Source organism: Meriones unguiculatus, chromosome 18 (genome assembly GCF_030254825.1).
Source record: "Meriones unguiculatus strain TT.TT164.6M chromosome 18, Bangor_MerUng_6.1, whole genome shotgun sequence".
In the NCBI taxonomy this organism is placed as follows: Eukaryota; Metazoa; Chordata; class Mammalia; order Rodentia; family Muridae; genus Meriones; species Meriones unguiculatus.
In genome coordinates, this window is record NC_083365.1 from 23,223,834 (window position 1) to 23,240,815 (window position 16,982).

Genomic DNA, 16,982 nt, shown 5'->3' on the forward strand with positions numbered 1-16,982 from the left:
ACCAGACTGCATCCTTCTCCTTCAGCCTCCTGAGGTATGTGCCACCATATCTGGATATTTGAGATACTTTTCTTTAGCTCCTTTTATGAGGGAGATACCCACACTTCACATGCACAGTAAACTGAAATTTAATCACAAGTACCACTACAACATTGAGACACTCTAGGATTAGAGGGGTTGCCTGAGCCCAAACTGCATTAGCGCTTGCAGGATGTTGGGACACATCTCCTGTGCTACAGCTTGTTGACACACTCCTTTAAAAGGCATTTTCAGCGTAAGAAGGCATTAGCCTTATGCCTGAGGCTCAGTGCAGGCAACATAGCATTCTTAACACTGGATTTCAATTAGTAATTATACCTGAAGCATTAGAAAAGGACCCCTTCAGTGTTTGCACGGCAAGATTATCAGAAGCTTCTCTAAAAACAAGCAAACAAACAATTAGGAGGCAGTCAATAAGGCCAAAAGCAACTCACATAAGGGTGCCCTCATAGCATGCCACCTTTCCTACTGATTGTAACACAGGGTCCTCTTGGTTATTAGTTAGAGGAAAAAAACAAAACAGAAAATGCTCTTAGTGATGCTTTTGGTCACAAGCTAGTAAAAATAAAACCAGGAAGGACATGATTCAAGCTAACAAAAGACTAAGAAAATGTTCTGATTCATCCAGCTGGGTCTGAAATCCAGGCTCCAGAGAAGCAGCTAAAGTGTAATGGCTGTTCTTTCTGCTCCCTTATAAAGAAGCAGCAGGCCCCACCGGCACTCAGCCAAGAGCTTGGAGACCACCGCAGGAGAGCATTTGATAAATACAGATATTTCAAAAGGTGAAAACAGGTGTTCTTTCAAATGCTGCAAATTAATATATAGCCTTTAAGAGACAATAGCATTCCCTCCCTTTTATTTTTTAAAGGTCTAACTTCGATTTGACCCTGCAGTTCTAATACCTGGTGACTTCAAGAATAGTACATTCCTTGAAAGAAGCCTGAGAGTGAATTCATCAAAGCTCAGTGGCCATGGAAAGTGTGTGTGTTGGGAGGTGGGGAGTATTGGGGCCATAGGAAGTAAAGCAGGTCTTGTTTTTCTATAAGCCGAGATGCCTCAGTCCTGACATTCATGGCTCCTGGTGTCAGATATTCTTTTCGGAGGTACCTTCATCCATGCCCTGCCATCATGCCCAGCAGCACTCAGGCCTCTATTATACGTGTAATACCCCGTTGTTACAACAGCCTGTCTGCATACACTATGATCTCACAGTAGGAACCGAATTCCTACTAGTTGAGAATTACTGACATCTCCCAAGTGTGTTTTCTTTCTGTCTTTTTGGTTTTTTGTTTGTTTTGTTTTGAGAGAGGGTCTCATGAAGCCCAGGCTGGACTTGAACTTCTGACCTGCCAAGTCCTGGGAGTATAGGCATTTGTCAGGATTTCAATACTTGGATCTACTTTGCATATATACAAAAGTTGCAAAGATGTAAGATCTTTTGTAATTCCCAGAAGTAACTACAGTTAAACATCTTATACAGTCCTTCAGATATTGTCTGTATATAGATTGCATATTTTGGCTTAAGAAAGTGGGATTATACTATTCATCCCATTTGTGGACATCCTTCCAGTAAGGCTTTGCAGAGATTATAAAATGCAACACTTTCAAGACTTAAACACAACATTACTTTTGAAACTGAAATTATTTTTAAAAATAAAGTTGTTTTCCACTAAAATATGTTATCTGGGTTAGCATAACATGGTTTATTACTTTATGCATTTTTTAAATGTTTAGGAATCGATTTCTAATAGATACTGAAGAATCTGAGATGGGGTATTAGAGTGTTGCTATGTAGTACAGGCTGGCTTGATTTCACTTGGCAGCCCAGATTGGCCTTGAACTTGTGATCTCCCAATCTCAGTCCCCTAAGTGGTGAGATCACAGCCATGTGCCATCATTCCCACCTTAACTGGAGTCTACTGGAAGAGATGAATGATGGTGAGGAAGTTCTCACAGATCCAGGTTATTATGAAGTGAGGCCACTCCATGTATTAGGTTTCTCCTGCCTAGGGATGTCTGTGTACCTTCCTTCTTTTCTGACATGTTACTGCATGGACCTTTACCAGAAAGTAAATACATGAGGCTGCCCAATCTTGGATATTTGGCTTCGCAAATTGTCAGCTAAATTACTTTGTTTTCTTTATAAAGTGCCCAGCCTTGGGTATTTTCTTACAAGAAGAAACCTAATACAGAAAAACAAATGTTGAAAGCAAGATATGACTAGTCTTGTTCAAATGACATAATTGAAATGTTGATTGAATTATTCAGAAGGAACAGAATGGTTTCGGTCAGTCCTGATTCATCTGTATCCCAAGAGAATCAACCTTTAAGTTTAGGTAGGATCTGTGCAGGTAACTGCACTTAGTCTTCTGGGATTCTGTTCTGAGTTACCTGATACTCCTTTCGTCACTGACTTTGGTCCTCAGTTTCTGCATAACGTGATCCACAAGATCTGATTCCAACACACGTTTCTCTGTTTGCCTCTCCTTCTCAAAGGACTTGACCTTGGAAAGAATGAAACTGGTATCATTTAGAGGTTTCTGAAGCCAGAAGCTCAGTGTGCCCCAGTGAGATGACTGGGTCAAAAGTTTATAGTCAGTGGGTCTTAACTGGGGGTGATTCTGCTTTCTGGAGGACATTTAACAGTATTTGGAGGTTTTGTTTTTAAAGTAGCCTGTAACAAACGTTCTCTAGTTTGTGTGTTTGTGTGTGGAGCATGCATGCTGTGGCGAGTGCGCGCATGTAGGACGGCGGATAACTTGCAGCAGTGCAGTCTGCTTTTGCTATGTGAGTCCCGGGGACTGAGCCTTAGGTTTGGTGGTAAGCACCTCGACTCACAGGCTCTGAGATGTTTTTAGATGTCACAGCTGTGGGGTGTGCTTCAGCATCTTATAAACTATTACAAGGTCAAAGTCAGGGATGCAGCAATGATGAACCATGTTAAAAGTGTTGGTCTGTTCAGGAACAGTTAGAGATGACAGAATTAAAACAAACAAGAAATGGCCATGATGGACAGTTCTCATATTCCTACATTATTCTCTCTTAAACATCCAGCCAGTCGTGGAGGTTTCTCAGACATCAGCACTACCTAGCTTTCCAGACCCAGAACCTACCATCCACTTTCATGGTGCCCACCCTTTCACATTCACTGTTAGGGCCAGTGCCCAGTTATGGTCTGGGCCAGCCTGATGCTGTCATTGTTTGCAGTTTCCACACTCTACTCTGCAATAACATCCCTTCAGGTAAACAACTTTTCAGATTTAATTCTGATGTACCCTTTGTCCAGACTTTTACTGGCTCCCCACTGGCTGCTAAATCACTCCAGACTCCATGAAATCATATCCAAGCGCCTGCTGAAGTGAGTAGCTTCCATTTCAAATAGACTCTAAAGGCCTAGTGGCACTCAGTCCTTGGGCATGTCAGAGCAGCTGTTACCTAGCTACTCAAGAGACTCACAGGTTTGGGACTCACAGGATTGGACTTCTTCATATTTTCTCAGAGTGGGAGATAGAAGGGTCATTAGATTTCTACCCTGTACCCAGCCCACATGTGGTCTGTCCCAGGTACACATGATCTTGGTTGCCAGAGTATACAGAAGGTCGACTGGGGCTGGGACTCCAGAGATGCAGCTTTCATGAGTTCTCACTCATGTTGGGCGGGCTTTTCAGTGATGCAGCTGCTTTTGAGTTACTAATGCCTCCTTAAGACATCCCAGTAGACTCACTGCTTCAGCAAGCTGGACTTGGATAAAATCATTTGTTTGGTCTATTAGTGTCCTCTCTGGGGTATATGGGTACTTCTGTCTAACCCTGGGGAGGTCACACAACACAGAATCAGAATGTTTTTCTAAGGACCTGTCTCTATCTTGGAGACAACCGACTATTAAAACCCCCGCATGACCTTTGCTATGCCTGCTGCTTAAAAGGTCCTCGGCACCCATCTATAGCCTGCCTGTCTTTGAATAGAAATGTCACTACCACCTGAAGATGTCCGCGCTACCTGCCCCCATCCTTCAGGCCGGGAGTGTTCTTTACAGGATGCTGATTAGACATAGAACAAAAGTTTTATGTTTTCCATCAAAGTGTATTTGCACAGCCATGTTTATTACTGCCCTAAGCACAACAGCTAAGACATGGGACCAGCCAAAATTCCATTTAATCAGCAGTAGATAAATGGATAAAGAGAATGTGATACATACATACGATGCCATTTTTTTCAGCTGTAATGAAAATGAAATCATTACATTTGCAAGAAAATGGATGCAACTGGAGATTAAGATGTTAAGCAAAATGAGCCAGACACAGAAAGACAAGTTCCATATGCCTGTTTCTGTATGTGGGATCTAGGTGTGTGTATGTACGTGTATACTCATGCTCACATAGAGAGCAGAGATCACAGGGGAGAGAAGTCTTAGGGGGTGTGGGAAAAGGTAATAGAATCCACGTGACGTGAAAGCAAAAGGAAAGAGTATTTGGAGGAAGAAAGGGGGCCAGAAAGAAGAGGGTAGGAGGTGGGGAGTGCTGGTGGGAGGAACAAGCCTTAAACCAAGTGTAATGGCATGTATGTATGAAAATGCCACTTTGAGGGGCTGAGGAGATGGCTCAGTGGCTAAGAGCACTAACTGTTCTTCTACAGGACCTGGGTTCAGGTTCTAGCACATCTGTAACTCCAGTTCCAGGGGATCCCACACCCTCACACAGACACATGCAAAACAAAACACCGATGAACATAAAAATAACTAAAACCATTAAAAAAAAAACCTAAACAAAAGTAGCTAGAAAATGCTATAATTTGTATATTAATAAAATGATCTGTGAAATTAAATATGCTATGTTAAAAAGAACAAAGGGAAGACACAAATTACTAGTGTCAGAAATGAAAGAGGGGGCATCCTTCCAGATGTTAGAGACAGTGGAAAAAATAGCCATGGAATACCTGAGATAGCCATAGGGGAAACTGATGGGAAAGAGAGTGTTCCGCTCATCCTGAAAGAGGCAGCTGGACTGCTGTGTATGCAGGCTTGTGTGGACTCTGCTTGCTTGTTTTGTTTTTGATATGTACATGTGTGTGTCTGTAGGTGTGTGCCGAGGGCAGACTGCCTGCCGAGGCGGGAGGTGTTGGATTCTTGTTGAGCTGGAGTGGCAGGCAATGAGTCCTGATGTGGGTGCTGGGAATAAGAGCCAGGGTCTCGGGAAGGGCAAGTGTGTGCTCTTACCCGCTGAGCCATCTGTCCAGCTGGGTCCATGTGAGGTTATGATGATCATACCACACACCTGAGGTGCGAGTCTAATTGCATAGAACTCTTAAGACACAGGTCCAACTCAGAAAATAAGCTCATAAAATTTATAAAAGAAGACTCCGCTATCAGGTCTTGACAACATTACAAAAGAAAACAAGGATTAAGGGTAAATTTTCTCTTTAAAGCCAATATTTAAAAAGGTCACGAGGTGCTAGGTTTTGGACATTTTTGGTTAGGTACAAAAAAGTAGAATTGTTTAGGAGGAATCCAGAAGACATGCAGGTGACGGCATAGCTCCCCGAAGGAAAGTGCTCAGGGCTGGCGGCCAGCCGAGAGCACTGGCTGTTCCTGCAGAGGACCTGGATTTGATTTCCCTGTGGCAGCTCACTACCATCTGTAACTCCAGTTCTGGGGGATCTGACGCCCTCTTCTGGCCTCTGTGGGCATTGCACACACATGGTGCACGGACATAGATGAGGCAAACATACATATAAAATAGTGAAAAAAAAAAAGGTAAAAGAATTCAGATATTCTTATTTTATCTACTTTCTCCAGGAAGACGATCAGTCATGACAGTGAGAGTTCAGAGCCAGAGAGAGAGAGAAAGAGAGAGAGAGAGAGAGAGAGAGAGAGAGAGAGAGAGAGCTGAAGCACACCAGATGCTCCACAGGCAATGCAGTTTGTGGAAAACGCTAGTTGATTTCCCAGTGGTCTTGCACGTGCCTGTGTGTGTAGTTTTAATGGGGATTGACTTGAGCGTCTCACTCATGGTAGGCACGTGCTCAGCCACTGAGCTACGTCTCCAGCCCTCCCCTGCCGCCTTTACCTTGACATGGCTTCCTTCTTTATCGGAGACCAGGGCCACATAGGTGATTTCATGATGTCTGCAGTACTCCTGTAACTCTTCTTGGGACTGAAACAGACAGTGAGACAAATAGACACAGTGTGCCTGCAGCTCCTTCAAGTCAATAATAACAACAACAATAAAAACCTGCTTCTAATTGTATTCCCAAGGTAAATTACTAAACATTTGAATGTTATTGAGAGGAGCACAGAATTCCTGGAAGGAATTCTCTTGTGCTTTCTCTACTTTCATGACTGTTTTGAAGGACAGCGAACAAGTAATGTAGTCGTGACAGGAAGAGGTTTTCAATGGCTTCAAGTCTTAACAAAATGTGCCAAGAACTGTCACACACACACACACACACACACACACACACACTCACTCACTCATTCATACCCTCTTTAGGAAATCAAAGGAATCAAGAAACAGCAGAAGGTAGAAAGCAGAATTAAACTGGATTTTATGGCTTTCACCTATAATCCCAGCACTCAGGAGGAGGCTAAAGCAGGAGGACGGGCTACACAGTGAGATCCTGTCTCACAAAACAGAAACAAAACAATAGAACACTTCTTTAGCAACATACGAAACAAGCAAATTGATGCTTTTTCCATCAGATGATTAAAAACTGGTGCTTGGCATCCTGACAGCAGTCAAGCAGCTGCAGAAGGCTCATGACGGCAGAGCTGACCTGTCTCTTCCTGGTCACTGCAGAGCCCTGGGGTGCCTGTAGTGTGGATAATTAGAAGCACCCCTCCACCACTGGTGACAGTGCAGCCACTGGGATGCTAAAGCTCCCATGTCCAACTCTGAAGGGCAGGCAGGTAGCCCGGTGCCACTTCCCCCCCACCCCACCCATCCTCCAGGTCTGCACACTGGAGGAGGCCTGAAGACTTAGGGAGACCCACAGACACAAAGGCCAGAGTACCCCAGTGTGGTAAGCTGGCCATAGCCAGATGTCCTCATGCTGGTCCCTGGAACTTGTCGGCGATTGCCCTGGGGCATTACAGGGGCCCATGGTAGTCAGGTAAAGAGAAGGTAAGGACAGAAGCCTCAGTGAGGAGGAAGTGAGGAAGCCTCAGGGAAGAAGATTCCACACTGCTGAGTTTAAAGGGAGGAAGGGGCTGAGCCAATGCAGGAGGCCATTAGGAAAAGGCAAGGAATAGATCCAGGGCCTCTGGAGGACAAGCCTTGCCAGTCCATCTTAACCCAGACTTCTGACTTCCAGAAACTTAAAACTGTTAAGCCACTGGGTTTGTGGTCATGTGTTACAGTAGCCATCAGATGCTAATGCAAGAGGTAACTCCACCCACAGAGATAAACTCAGTTTGACAGACTGGGTGTAGACTGGCAGGCACAGCCAATCTCTCTCTTTTTAAATGTATTTACGTTTTTCTGTGTATGTATGTATGTCTCTCTGTGACCTACATGTGTGTAGGTACCTGCAGGGTCTAGAAGGGGTTGGACCCCTGGAACTAGATTCACTTGCTGATGTAAGCCAGCCGATATAGGTGCTGGGAACAGAAAGTGGGTTTTCTGGAAAAGCAGCAAGAGTGAACCACTGAGGTACCTCTCCAGCCCCTATGACCAACCTTCTCACATCGTTACATGATAGTGGAGTTAGATATATTCCCCGAGAGGCAGATCAGCATGGCAGAGGGCAAACAGATCATGAAGACGGCAAATGTCCAGCTTCTTTCTCACACTCCTGACCTGAGACAATGACCTAAGGACTTGGTAGGCTTCTTCTCCCGCCAGTAAGGCACTTGCCAGTAAACTGGTCTAAAAGTTCAAGGCCAGACCAGGGCACAATTACCCACAGTTTTGGGCCTATGAGCTTCCCTGTCTTTGTTTAAACTGACTAACCCTAAATTAGGGAACAGAGAGAGATCCCCTTAAAACTCCCAACCCTCAAGGAGGCCAGACTTGAGCTGTGGAGTCCTGCCTCTGTTCTGTTAAGGGTCTTTCTATGTGCCTGGCTGTGTCTGAGATTTTTTTTCCTGCCTTTAATTTTTTACCTGGAAGAGAAAATGAACCCAATGAAGACCCCTAGACAGTACCATTATCATCTACAAAGCTTACCCTTGAGAAACTCACCATTGAGTTACAAATAAAAGGTAAATAAAAATAACAGAAACCTCAGTGGTGCGAATAAGTTAAGGATTTTGGTTAGAACCTGTGGCTCCGTGTGGCCTCGGGGTGAACATGCCCGTGAAAGACTGATCTATCCTGATCCCATAGCTATTTGCACTTCATTCACAGCTTTCTGTCTCTTACCTGTGACCAGTCATACATGATTTCTGCAGTGATTCCTGCCGACCAGAGTTTCTGGGTTAGGTTGATGGCCCTGGACATAGACATCTGGCCCACACTGACAACCAGGAGGTCACAGGAGCTTACTGTAACCTGGTGAGAAACAGCCGTTACCTCAGGGGACCCTGCAGCTGCGGGGTGAGCGCAGCATCCGGAGGCAGGTGAGCCCCTGAACACAGCGCACACATGGCTTTGATTTAAAACGGACACCGTGGAGACAAACAGAAAACAGGACAGTTAAAAAAGCTTTGCATTCATCTTTTAACACAGACATCATTTCAGCTGTCTTGTGCCATTGGGAAGATCCAGCTCCCGCTCCCCACCACCGCACCGGAAAAATGAATTTTGCCTGAAACAGGAAAAGCCATTTTTCAGCTTTGCAGACTGGCTGGGTTTTTGAGCAAGAGGACTGAGCAGTGTGTTAACAACCCGGACATTTTATCTCTATGTAGAGCACTGTGGGTATGGAAAGTGAGAGAGGAGATGCCGGAGTCTGCAGCAGCCAGAGAGCAGAGGACAAGGGCTGAGAAGCAAGGAGGACTCGAAAGCATTTCTGAACCGCCCAGGCTGCAGCTGCCACATCTTCAAAGCAGCTACGTGCTCCTTGTCCCCATTTCCTAAAATCCTAGATTCACCAAAGTGCTGTTTTTTCTATGCTAATGAGATAACTGATAACTGGTGTGTGTGTGTGTGTGTGTGTGCGCGTGCTGGCCCTTGAGCAGGCTATGGCAGGGTAAAGGGTTGGGGCTTTCAGGCACAGCCCCGAGGTCTGGGAGGGAAGGGGCTGAGTGGATCATTGGTGACATAATCACTCCTGCTATGCAATGAAGCCTGCACAGAAGCACAAAGGGCAAGGGTCAGAGTGCTTTGGAAGGAGACTCCCAGAGGGCAGCCTGTGGAGATTCTGGAGGATGGTGCAGCCCACACGGCACAGAAGCTCAGTGTCCCTTCTCAAGCGCCCACACAGGGCATGTCCTCACCTCTTTAATATCTGTTATAGTAAACCGGTCAACAAAGGGTTTCTCTACGTTTTGTGACCTGCTCCAAGAAATGGATCAAACTCAATGAGGAGGCTATGGGAACTCTTGAGATAGCTGCTCAGGCACACAGACAAAACAAATGGGGCTTCTAAAGGACACCGGAGGTGGAGGGGCAGACCTGGTGACTAGCGTGGTAAGTGAGGGGAACTCTGTCTGTTGCTGTGGTGTCCCTAACCTGCTGTGTGAGCGTGTGACGGGGAGGCTAGGCTCCAGAGGTAAATAGAACTGAGGAATGGAGGCGTCTCAAAGCATGCTGGGAAGCAGCAGGACTTACAGGCTCTTCCATGTTGAGGACAGCAGCGAATATCTTGTCTATGGCTATGCTGACACCAACAGCAATAGGGACTGGCCCCAGAGCCTGGGGGCCTCTGAACTTGGGAATCTGTGGATAGAACAGAGGGCTGGCTAGAACAGAGGAGAAATATACTGTGGGGAAAGCAACAGTTAAAAAGCAAGCTCTCAAAAGCCTGGCATGGTGGAACGTGCCTGTAATCTCAGCACTTGGGGACAGAGGCAGGAAGAGGATCATGAGTTCAAGGCCAGCTTTGGTTAAGAGTGAGTCTGAGGCCAGCCTGGGCTGCATAAGACATTGTCTCAAATAACAGCAAAACAAACAAACAAACAAACAAACAAAAAAAAACCCAAATTAAAACAAAACCCAAAATAACAAATAAAACCAAATTTTGTGTCAGTAATTAATGGGTCCAACAACAAAAAAGAATGTGAGTGTTTACACAGAATCAAGCATTCCTGCAACTTTAGGAAAATATTAACAAGTGCTTTGTCTAGATCTAAATGGCTCAGTGTGCTGGCCACTAGCTACATGTGGCTACCAAGCATCAGAAATTTACAAATTGACGTGACATACATGTAAAGCACATGCTTGCTGCAGAGACCCAGAATTAGAAAAACAAACATAATTTTCAGAAGTTTCAGGACCGGTGGAAATTATATGTGAAATTAATCTTGACTATATTTATTTAGCATCACTGGGTCATTTAACATATGTATGTTCTGGGCTGTGGTAGAATAGCTGTACATCTCTGTACTGTTCCTGCTGAGGACGCTGAAAACCAGAGTGGGCAAACAAGACCGGCGAGAGGCCAGAGGATCTGAGGGATAACATGTGGTCAGTTCTCTGAGTTTGTGCACCACTTCATATATCATGGGCTGGCTGGGTGCTGGAGAAACTGGCAACTCAAAATGCCTGGGAGAGCAGGCAGAAAAGGCTCCAAGAAAACCCGTTCTTTCTAGGTAGAAGGTCAAGGGGCAACATAGCAAACCACAGAACATTTAGACAGTAACTGTCTCACGTCAGCCAAACATCTTAGAAGAAAGCGGTTGCCCAGCAGCTAAGGCAGCCCAGGCATTCATCCCCCTTCAGATGTACAGAGGCCTCTCCACAGGAAAGGAGAAACGGAAAACCAAGCCCAGAGCCTGGACTTTCACATATAACGCAGTAATGTCCCTCTACCACCACGCAGCAGAGTGAGGGGAGGTCGGGAAGGCATCGTCCCAGCTTGGCGTTGCACAGGAGCTGGGAGGGCAGCTAGCATTTAGTACTGTCCAGGAGAGGTTCCCATTGGCACCTCTACTTCCACCTCTAGTGTTGGTAGATGCACATGGGAAAGAGGGACAAGGCACTCTCCCACCTGGGTGGAAGGAGGCCACTCAAGGAATCCGTGTCTTCACCTGAATCCTCCCAGCACACACAGCACTCTGCCCATTCCCTGCAGCACCAGGAGCCTGCTAAGACCTGCATGACTCTACAGCCTCAGGAAGCAAGGTTCTAGAGAAACTCACACAGCACGCAAGAGCTCAGAAGGCCCCAGGCTGAATGAGAAAGACAATGACACACACCAACACTAAGCAGACAGCAGGACGCTCTTAAAGCAAGGACCATACAGTCGCCTGAGTGCACACCAAAAGGTGTGGAGAGGAAGCCTGGCTGGATGAGCTCAGAACTTGGCAGAGGAATGGAGACCAAGGGAAGAACGAGTGAAGCTCAGGGCAACCACAGAAATTAATCAACTTGAAGCTCTGTGAGACTGGAGAACTTCCAAAGGAAGCCTACAAGTTCAGGCGTGGCAAAAGACATAAACCTATGGATTCAAGAAAAAGGAAGGAAACCTCAAAAGGATTAAGTGCCAAAGCCTCGTGCCAGGACACATTACTGTTTCTCTTTTGTTTGCTTGTTTTTTTGGCAACGGTCTCATTGTGAAGCCCCTGGCTGCTGTGGAACCTACTTTGTAGACCAGGCTCACCTATAACCCAGGAACGCTGGGACTAACGGTGTGCACTACCACACCCAGCTTATAATCTAAATTTCAAATCAAGACGGCCACAGGTGTGGCTGTCCACTCTCATGTGGAGAAAAGGCTGAAGACAATCTGACCATATGGGGCATAGGTAAAATGACGCAGCCTCTGCACCGACAATACTGAGGCCAGTCAACTTCTGTGTAGGGAGCAGATGTGTCTTGACTGTGGGTGTGGGAATCTACACAACGAAATGGAGCAGAATAAGTAGGAAGCCCAGCCAGCTTCCTACTTTTATCAATCTATGGTGAGGTGGACTCAGGGCAGGAAGTGGGTAGAAGGTCCTGCAGACCTATTTGTACCATCTTCGTAAATTCCTGTAAGTCTCAAGTAATGTATTATTATTATTACTATTTTATAGTGTGTGTATATGTGGAGGTCAGAGGACAACTTTGTGGAGCCAGATCTCTCCTTCCATCTTTATATGGGTTTCCAAGACTAGAACTCAGGTCACCAGGACACCATAGCAACCACCTTTACCCACCTCACCAGCCCTATTGTTTTTGTTTGTTTGTTTTTATTGGCATATTCATTGTACCCAGTACTGCATTCCATACAAGTGTATAATATACTTTGACCATTCCCTATTTCCTCCTACTCTCCTCTTTGCCCCATTTTTGAGACAAGGTTTCTCTGTGTAGCCCTGGCTTTCCTAGAACTTGCTCTGTAGATCAGGCTGGCCTTGAGTTTGCAGCAATCCTCCTGCCTTTGCCACTCAGGTACTGGGATTACAGGTGTGTTCCACCATGCTTATCTACAGTACGTTTATATTCCTAGATGGATGCTACAGAGGGACTTGACAGGATTTACTGGCTTACCTTTTTTCTATCATAGTGAAAGAAAAAAAAGATCAAAACAGTGAGTAGAGGAAGAACTAGAGGTCACAGAGCTAGTCAGTGCACGGCGCTCGCCCTCACCAGCAAGTCGTATCTGCCGCCAGCTGCGAGGATCTCGGGCACAGCCCTCTGCCTGCGTCTGCTGAACGCCAGGACCTGGAAGATGATGCCCGTGTGGTGCTGCACCTTGTAGACCAAGCCCAGATTGATGGAGACCTGTGGAGGGAACGGCCACACATACACACACACAGGTCAGCAGCCTCAGCTGTGGAATGGGGACTACATAAAGAAAAAGCTCCGTAAGCCCGGGCAAGAACTGTTCACGGGAGCCTACCAAGCTCTCGGACAACCGCCTCCTCTCTGTGGCACCCACCGCAGGGTGGCTGTGTGACAGAAACAGTGATGTGTGCAGAAGAACCCCAAGCAGAGTTTTGTGTGGGGGTGTGTGGAAAAACACCACACTAGCGTTAGGGAAATCAAACCCGTTCCCCGGGGCCGCTGTTATCGCTGCGGGCCCAGAACAGCTGCCAAACCTGTAGCTTCACGCCGAGCTTCTTCAGCAGCCCGACGACTTCCTCTAGATCTTTTAAGCTGTACTTCACCAGCTGGGCGACACCTGTTTTCTGTTTTATTAGGGAGTTGATGGTTGGTGTTAGGTCTTGCAGGTCCCCCTTCTGCTCGATGAACTTATAGAGTCGACACAGCTGGAAAGCAAAGTGGCTCGGTCAGCTGCTGCCCTGTGGAAGGGACGGCCAGCGTGCACAGCGCTTCCCTGTGCTGGAGGCTCACGGAGCCCGTGCAGCCCACGAGCGGGACTTGCTGGTCCTGGCTAGTCCCGGCCTTCACTGCAGGCCTCCAGACCATCCTTTCCCCCTAAACCCCAGCCTGAAGCAGCTAACAGAAATGTTTGAGACACACAGTCTTTTCATTCAGTGCCGAGTCTGCCAGTGACTGGGACCCGGCACCAGCAGGCCTCTGTTGTGCATCCTCTCTCCATAAACCTTATTTCCCTTTGCCCTTCCTCATCCTTGTTCCATCACCACGGGAAAAGGCAGGCCAAGCCCGACTGTTCAGACAGTCACAGAATTGGCCAGGCACTTAGCCCCTTCACTTTGCTTGAGCAGTCCCTATGAGGGGCCTGGGCCTGTCTCCTCCGGCACCAGCTCTATCCACAGTCTTCATTCCCTCAGCTCATGCTGGGTGCTAGATGCGTGCTCTGACTGTTTCTGTCGTTGTCTGCCTCTGAGAGCAGCAGTGCTAGGAACAACAAGCTCTGACTGAGGCCAGTCCCCAGCACGCAGCAGGAGGAAGAGGACATGGTGCCTGAAAGAAAACTACCAGGAGCTGAGCTGGAAATAAAAGCAAAATCATAGCTATGCTGCACTGTAGGAGAATCAGGCCCACCTGTGGATTGGTACACAAAACCCAGGAGCTGAAAAGTGGCTCAGCTTAATGTAACCAGCTAAGTCAAGTCGTTTGTACTTCAAATCCCAAAGAGTTTCTTTCCTTTTTAAGCTTATTCTTTATTATTTCTGAGACAAGGTCTAACTTTGTAGGCTTGGAATTCCCTGTGCAGACCTGGCCTCAAACTCACAGAGATCTGCTTGACTCTTGAGTGCTGGGATTAAAGGTGTGTGGCACAGTGCCCAGTTTTTTTGTGTTTTTCTTGTAATATGCTTACTTAATTTTTAAAAAAGATTTATTTAGTGTATGAATGCCCTATCTGCATGTATACCTGCATACCAGAAGAGGACATCAGAAACCAATATATGTGATCGTGAACCACCATGTGATTGCTGGGAATTGAACTCGGGACCTCTGGAAGAACGGACAATGCTCTTCATCACTTAGCCATCTCTCCAGCTCCCTTTTCCTTACTAAATTAAAGATAAAAAATTTAAATCCAAACTCATGTCTTTGCCTTTTTTTTTTTCTCCCTAGGGCTGTCAATGTAGTTTTGTAGCAGGCACCCAGAGCCCTGGGTTTAATCCCTAGTATGAAAAAGGAAGTAAGTAAGTAGTGCAAATAAGATCAATTATTTTTTTCCTCAATAGCATTTCTATGACATTAGCCCTTATGAAACTTCCAGGAGAAGTGGAGGAGATTTTGCACCCAAGAGTCTGGATGAATGTCAACATCTTTTGGGTTTCAGGATGTCCCCATGAACTGGCTGGCTGGACACTTGGACTCTCCCCACAGTGCCTCTGCCTTCCCTTATACACCCGGAGCGCCACTTTAAAATAACCAAGTATTAAATGTCACTTTTGGATCCCACTTTTTTCCTTTAAAAACTAGTCAAATACCCTTCTTGCTCGGCATCACAAAGGAAGTTGACATATTAGCAGCAGTGCTTGGCATCTGTGAGCCATCGTCAAATGTGGCATTAGTTCAAAGAAACTTGTGGTATGGAGTCACTCACTAAGCTGGATAGTTGCAGCCAGATTCTTGGCACTGTTTATTCTTGGGACTTTTTCTGCACATAGGAGGTGGCTTTGGGGTGTTTAGAGTATGTGTAAACATTGTTCTGTATGCCTTAACCTTACGCTATTAGGTCACTAATATTTTTTTCAATATTAAATTTGTAAGGTTTAACATGGCTGAATTTCTAACCCCTGAATCCTATATATCTTGTTTACCTTCTGTGCTGGTTAGTTTTTGTCACCTGGGAGAGGGAACTTCAACTGAAGAATTGTCTGCAGCAGGCTCAGCAAGCCCCAGGGAACAAGCCAGTAAGCGGGGTTCCTCCATGGTCTCTGCTTTACTTCTTGCTTCTAGTTCCTGCCCTGACTTCAAGGAAGTGGAAGCCAAGTAAACCCTTTCCTCTCTAATTTGCTTTTGGTTTTGGTCTCAGCAACAGAACTTGAACTAGAATATCTTCCCTAAATGAGAAGTGGGTGTTTCTTTCAACTGTGGCATGTGCGTGCCCTGTGAAAGTTGATCCAAAGAGTTGAGGGTAGATATATGCAGCGAAGATCCTCCCTTTCTGTTCTATGTCCAGGCACTATGCCAGCCATACAGTAGACTCTACTTGGCCTATCTACAATCATATTTTAGCCTACTGAAACTGTACTTTGCTATCACTATAAGATCATTAATGAGTTTCAGATCAAGAGCTGGAAAACTTCTGGGAAAGCCATCTATCTATCTACCTATCTATCTATCTATCTATCTATCTGATTTTGTTTTTCGAGACAGGATTTCTCTGTGTAACCTTGGTTGTCCTGGATTCGCTTTGTAGACCAGGATGGCCTCAAACTCACATCGAGTGAGTGCCTGCTTCTGCCTTCCGAGTCCTGGGACTAAAGGTGTGCATAACCACACCTGGCCTATCTGGTTTGTCAAGGCAGGGTTTCTCTGTGTAGCCCTGGCTGTCCTGGAACTTGCTCTGTTGGCCAGAGTGGCTTCAAAGTAAGGCCTCTGCCTCCCAAAGGATGGATTAAGGGCATGCACCACCATGCCCACTTGCTTCTGGGAAAGTTTTAAACATAAAACAGTCTTTTCTCGGGGCTGGGTTTAGTGGAAGGATGTAATTTTCTAGCCTAGCATAGGAAAACTAAAACCAACTCTTTCTCATATAAAAATGAGGGCAATATACAAAATTCTATTTTCTCCTGCTGTTCAGCCATTCAGTTAAATGTGGGCTATTGTACCAAAGATCTGGATTAAATGACATCAGTAGAGAGAACACAGATGACCTGTTTACCACTTAAGAATGTCCTTATTGCTGACTAGATCAAACAGAAGACTTTAGAGATAGGAAAATTTCCAGGAAGGAAGAATGAAACTTCCACAATTCCATTCCAAAGAGAAGACCTGAGGTGAGCTTAGGGTATCTAGAAGGATTTTCAGAAATCTGTGACCTGGTTCCACATGACCCATTTCAGGAGAGGGCAACTTGGTGTTGGGCCTGCTCAGCAGGAGGCTGTGCAAAGCACAGGCTTTACAAGGGGTATGAAAGAGCGAGCCTAGTAATCAACAAAGAGCAGGACAGTCAGCACATGGAGGACACACAGAAGGACGCTCTTTGATCACAGCACTAGTTTCTCTCTTCTAATCCCAGTGGTTGCCATGGCACCAACACTCAAGGGAAAAGCTACATCTGTGACTGGCGGATGTGGGTTGCTTGCTACAGCAGCACTACAAAAACTGGTGACATTTTCTGACGTCATAAAATGGTGGAGGCAGTGGCAAGCACGGCGTCAGAAGGTACTTACGCTATTGGAAGACAACGACAGGTTACAAAATTTAGCTTCCACTTCTCTTCTGGTCAGCTTCTCTGTCTGATGGGAAAGAGAAAGGGAACAATGAAAGATGCCTAGTTCTTGGGAGGCGCAGACGGGCTTCTGCAAATTCAAG

General features: G+C 45.9%; 1 protein-coding gene across 4 annotated transcripts in view; it reads right to left on the bottom strand.

Moving 5' to 3' along the window:
- The window catches only part of Eif2ak4 (eukaryotic translation initiation factor 2 alpha kinase 4), a 94,852-nt gene that overhangs the window by 5,016 nt on the left and 72,854 nt on the right, over positions 1 to 16,982 (bottom strand). For 3 of the 4 annotated variants that reach the window (XM_060371586.1, XM_060371587.1, XM_060371588.1), the window contains 8 exons: positions 16,841 to 16,906; positions 13,160 to 13,330; positions 12,708 to 12,842; positions 9,747 to 9,854; positions 8,397 to 8,525; positions 6,105 to 6,191; positions 2,431 to 2,543; positions 358 to 416 (listed from right to left, as the gene is read on the bottom strand). In XM_060371586.1, the coding sequence (XP_060227569.1) occupies positions 358 to 416; positions 2,431 to 2,543; positions 6,105 to 6,191; positions 8,397 to 8,525; positions 9,747 to 9,854; positions 12,708 to 12,842; positions 13,160 to 13,330; positions 16,841 to 16,906 (868 nt within the window). The remainder of the gene's footprint in view (positions 1 to 357; positions 417 to 2,430; positions 2,544 to 6,104; positions 6,192 to 8,396; positions 8,526 to 9,746; positions 9,855 to 12,707; positions 12,843 to 13,159; positions 13,331 to 16,840; positions 16,907 to 16,982) is intronic. The other variant, XR_009587363.1, reaches the window with a different exon arrangement.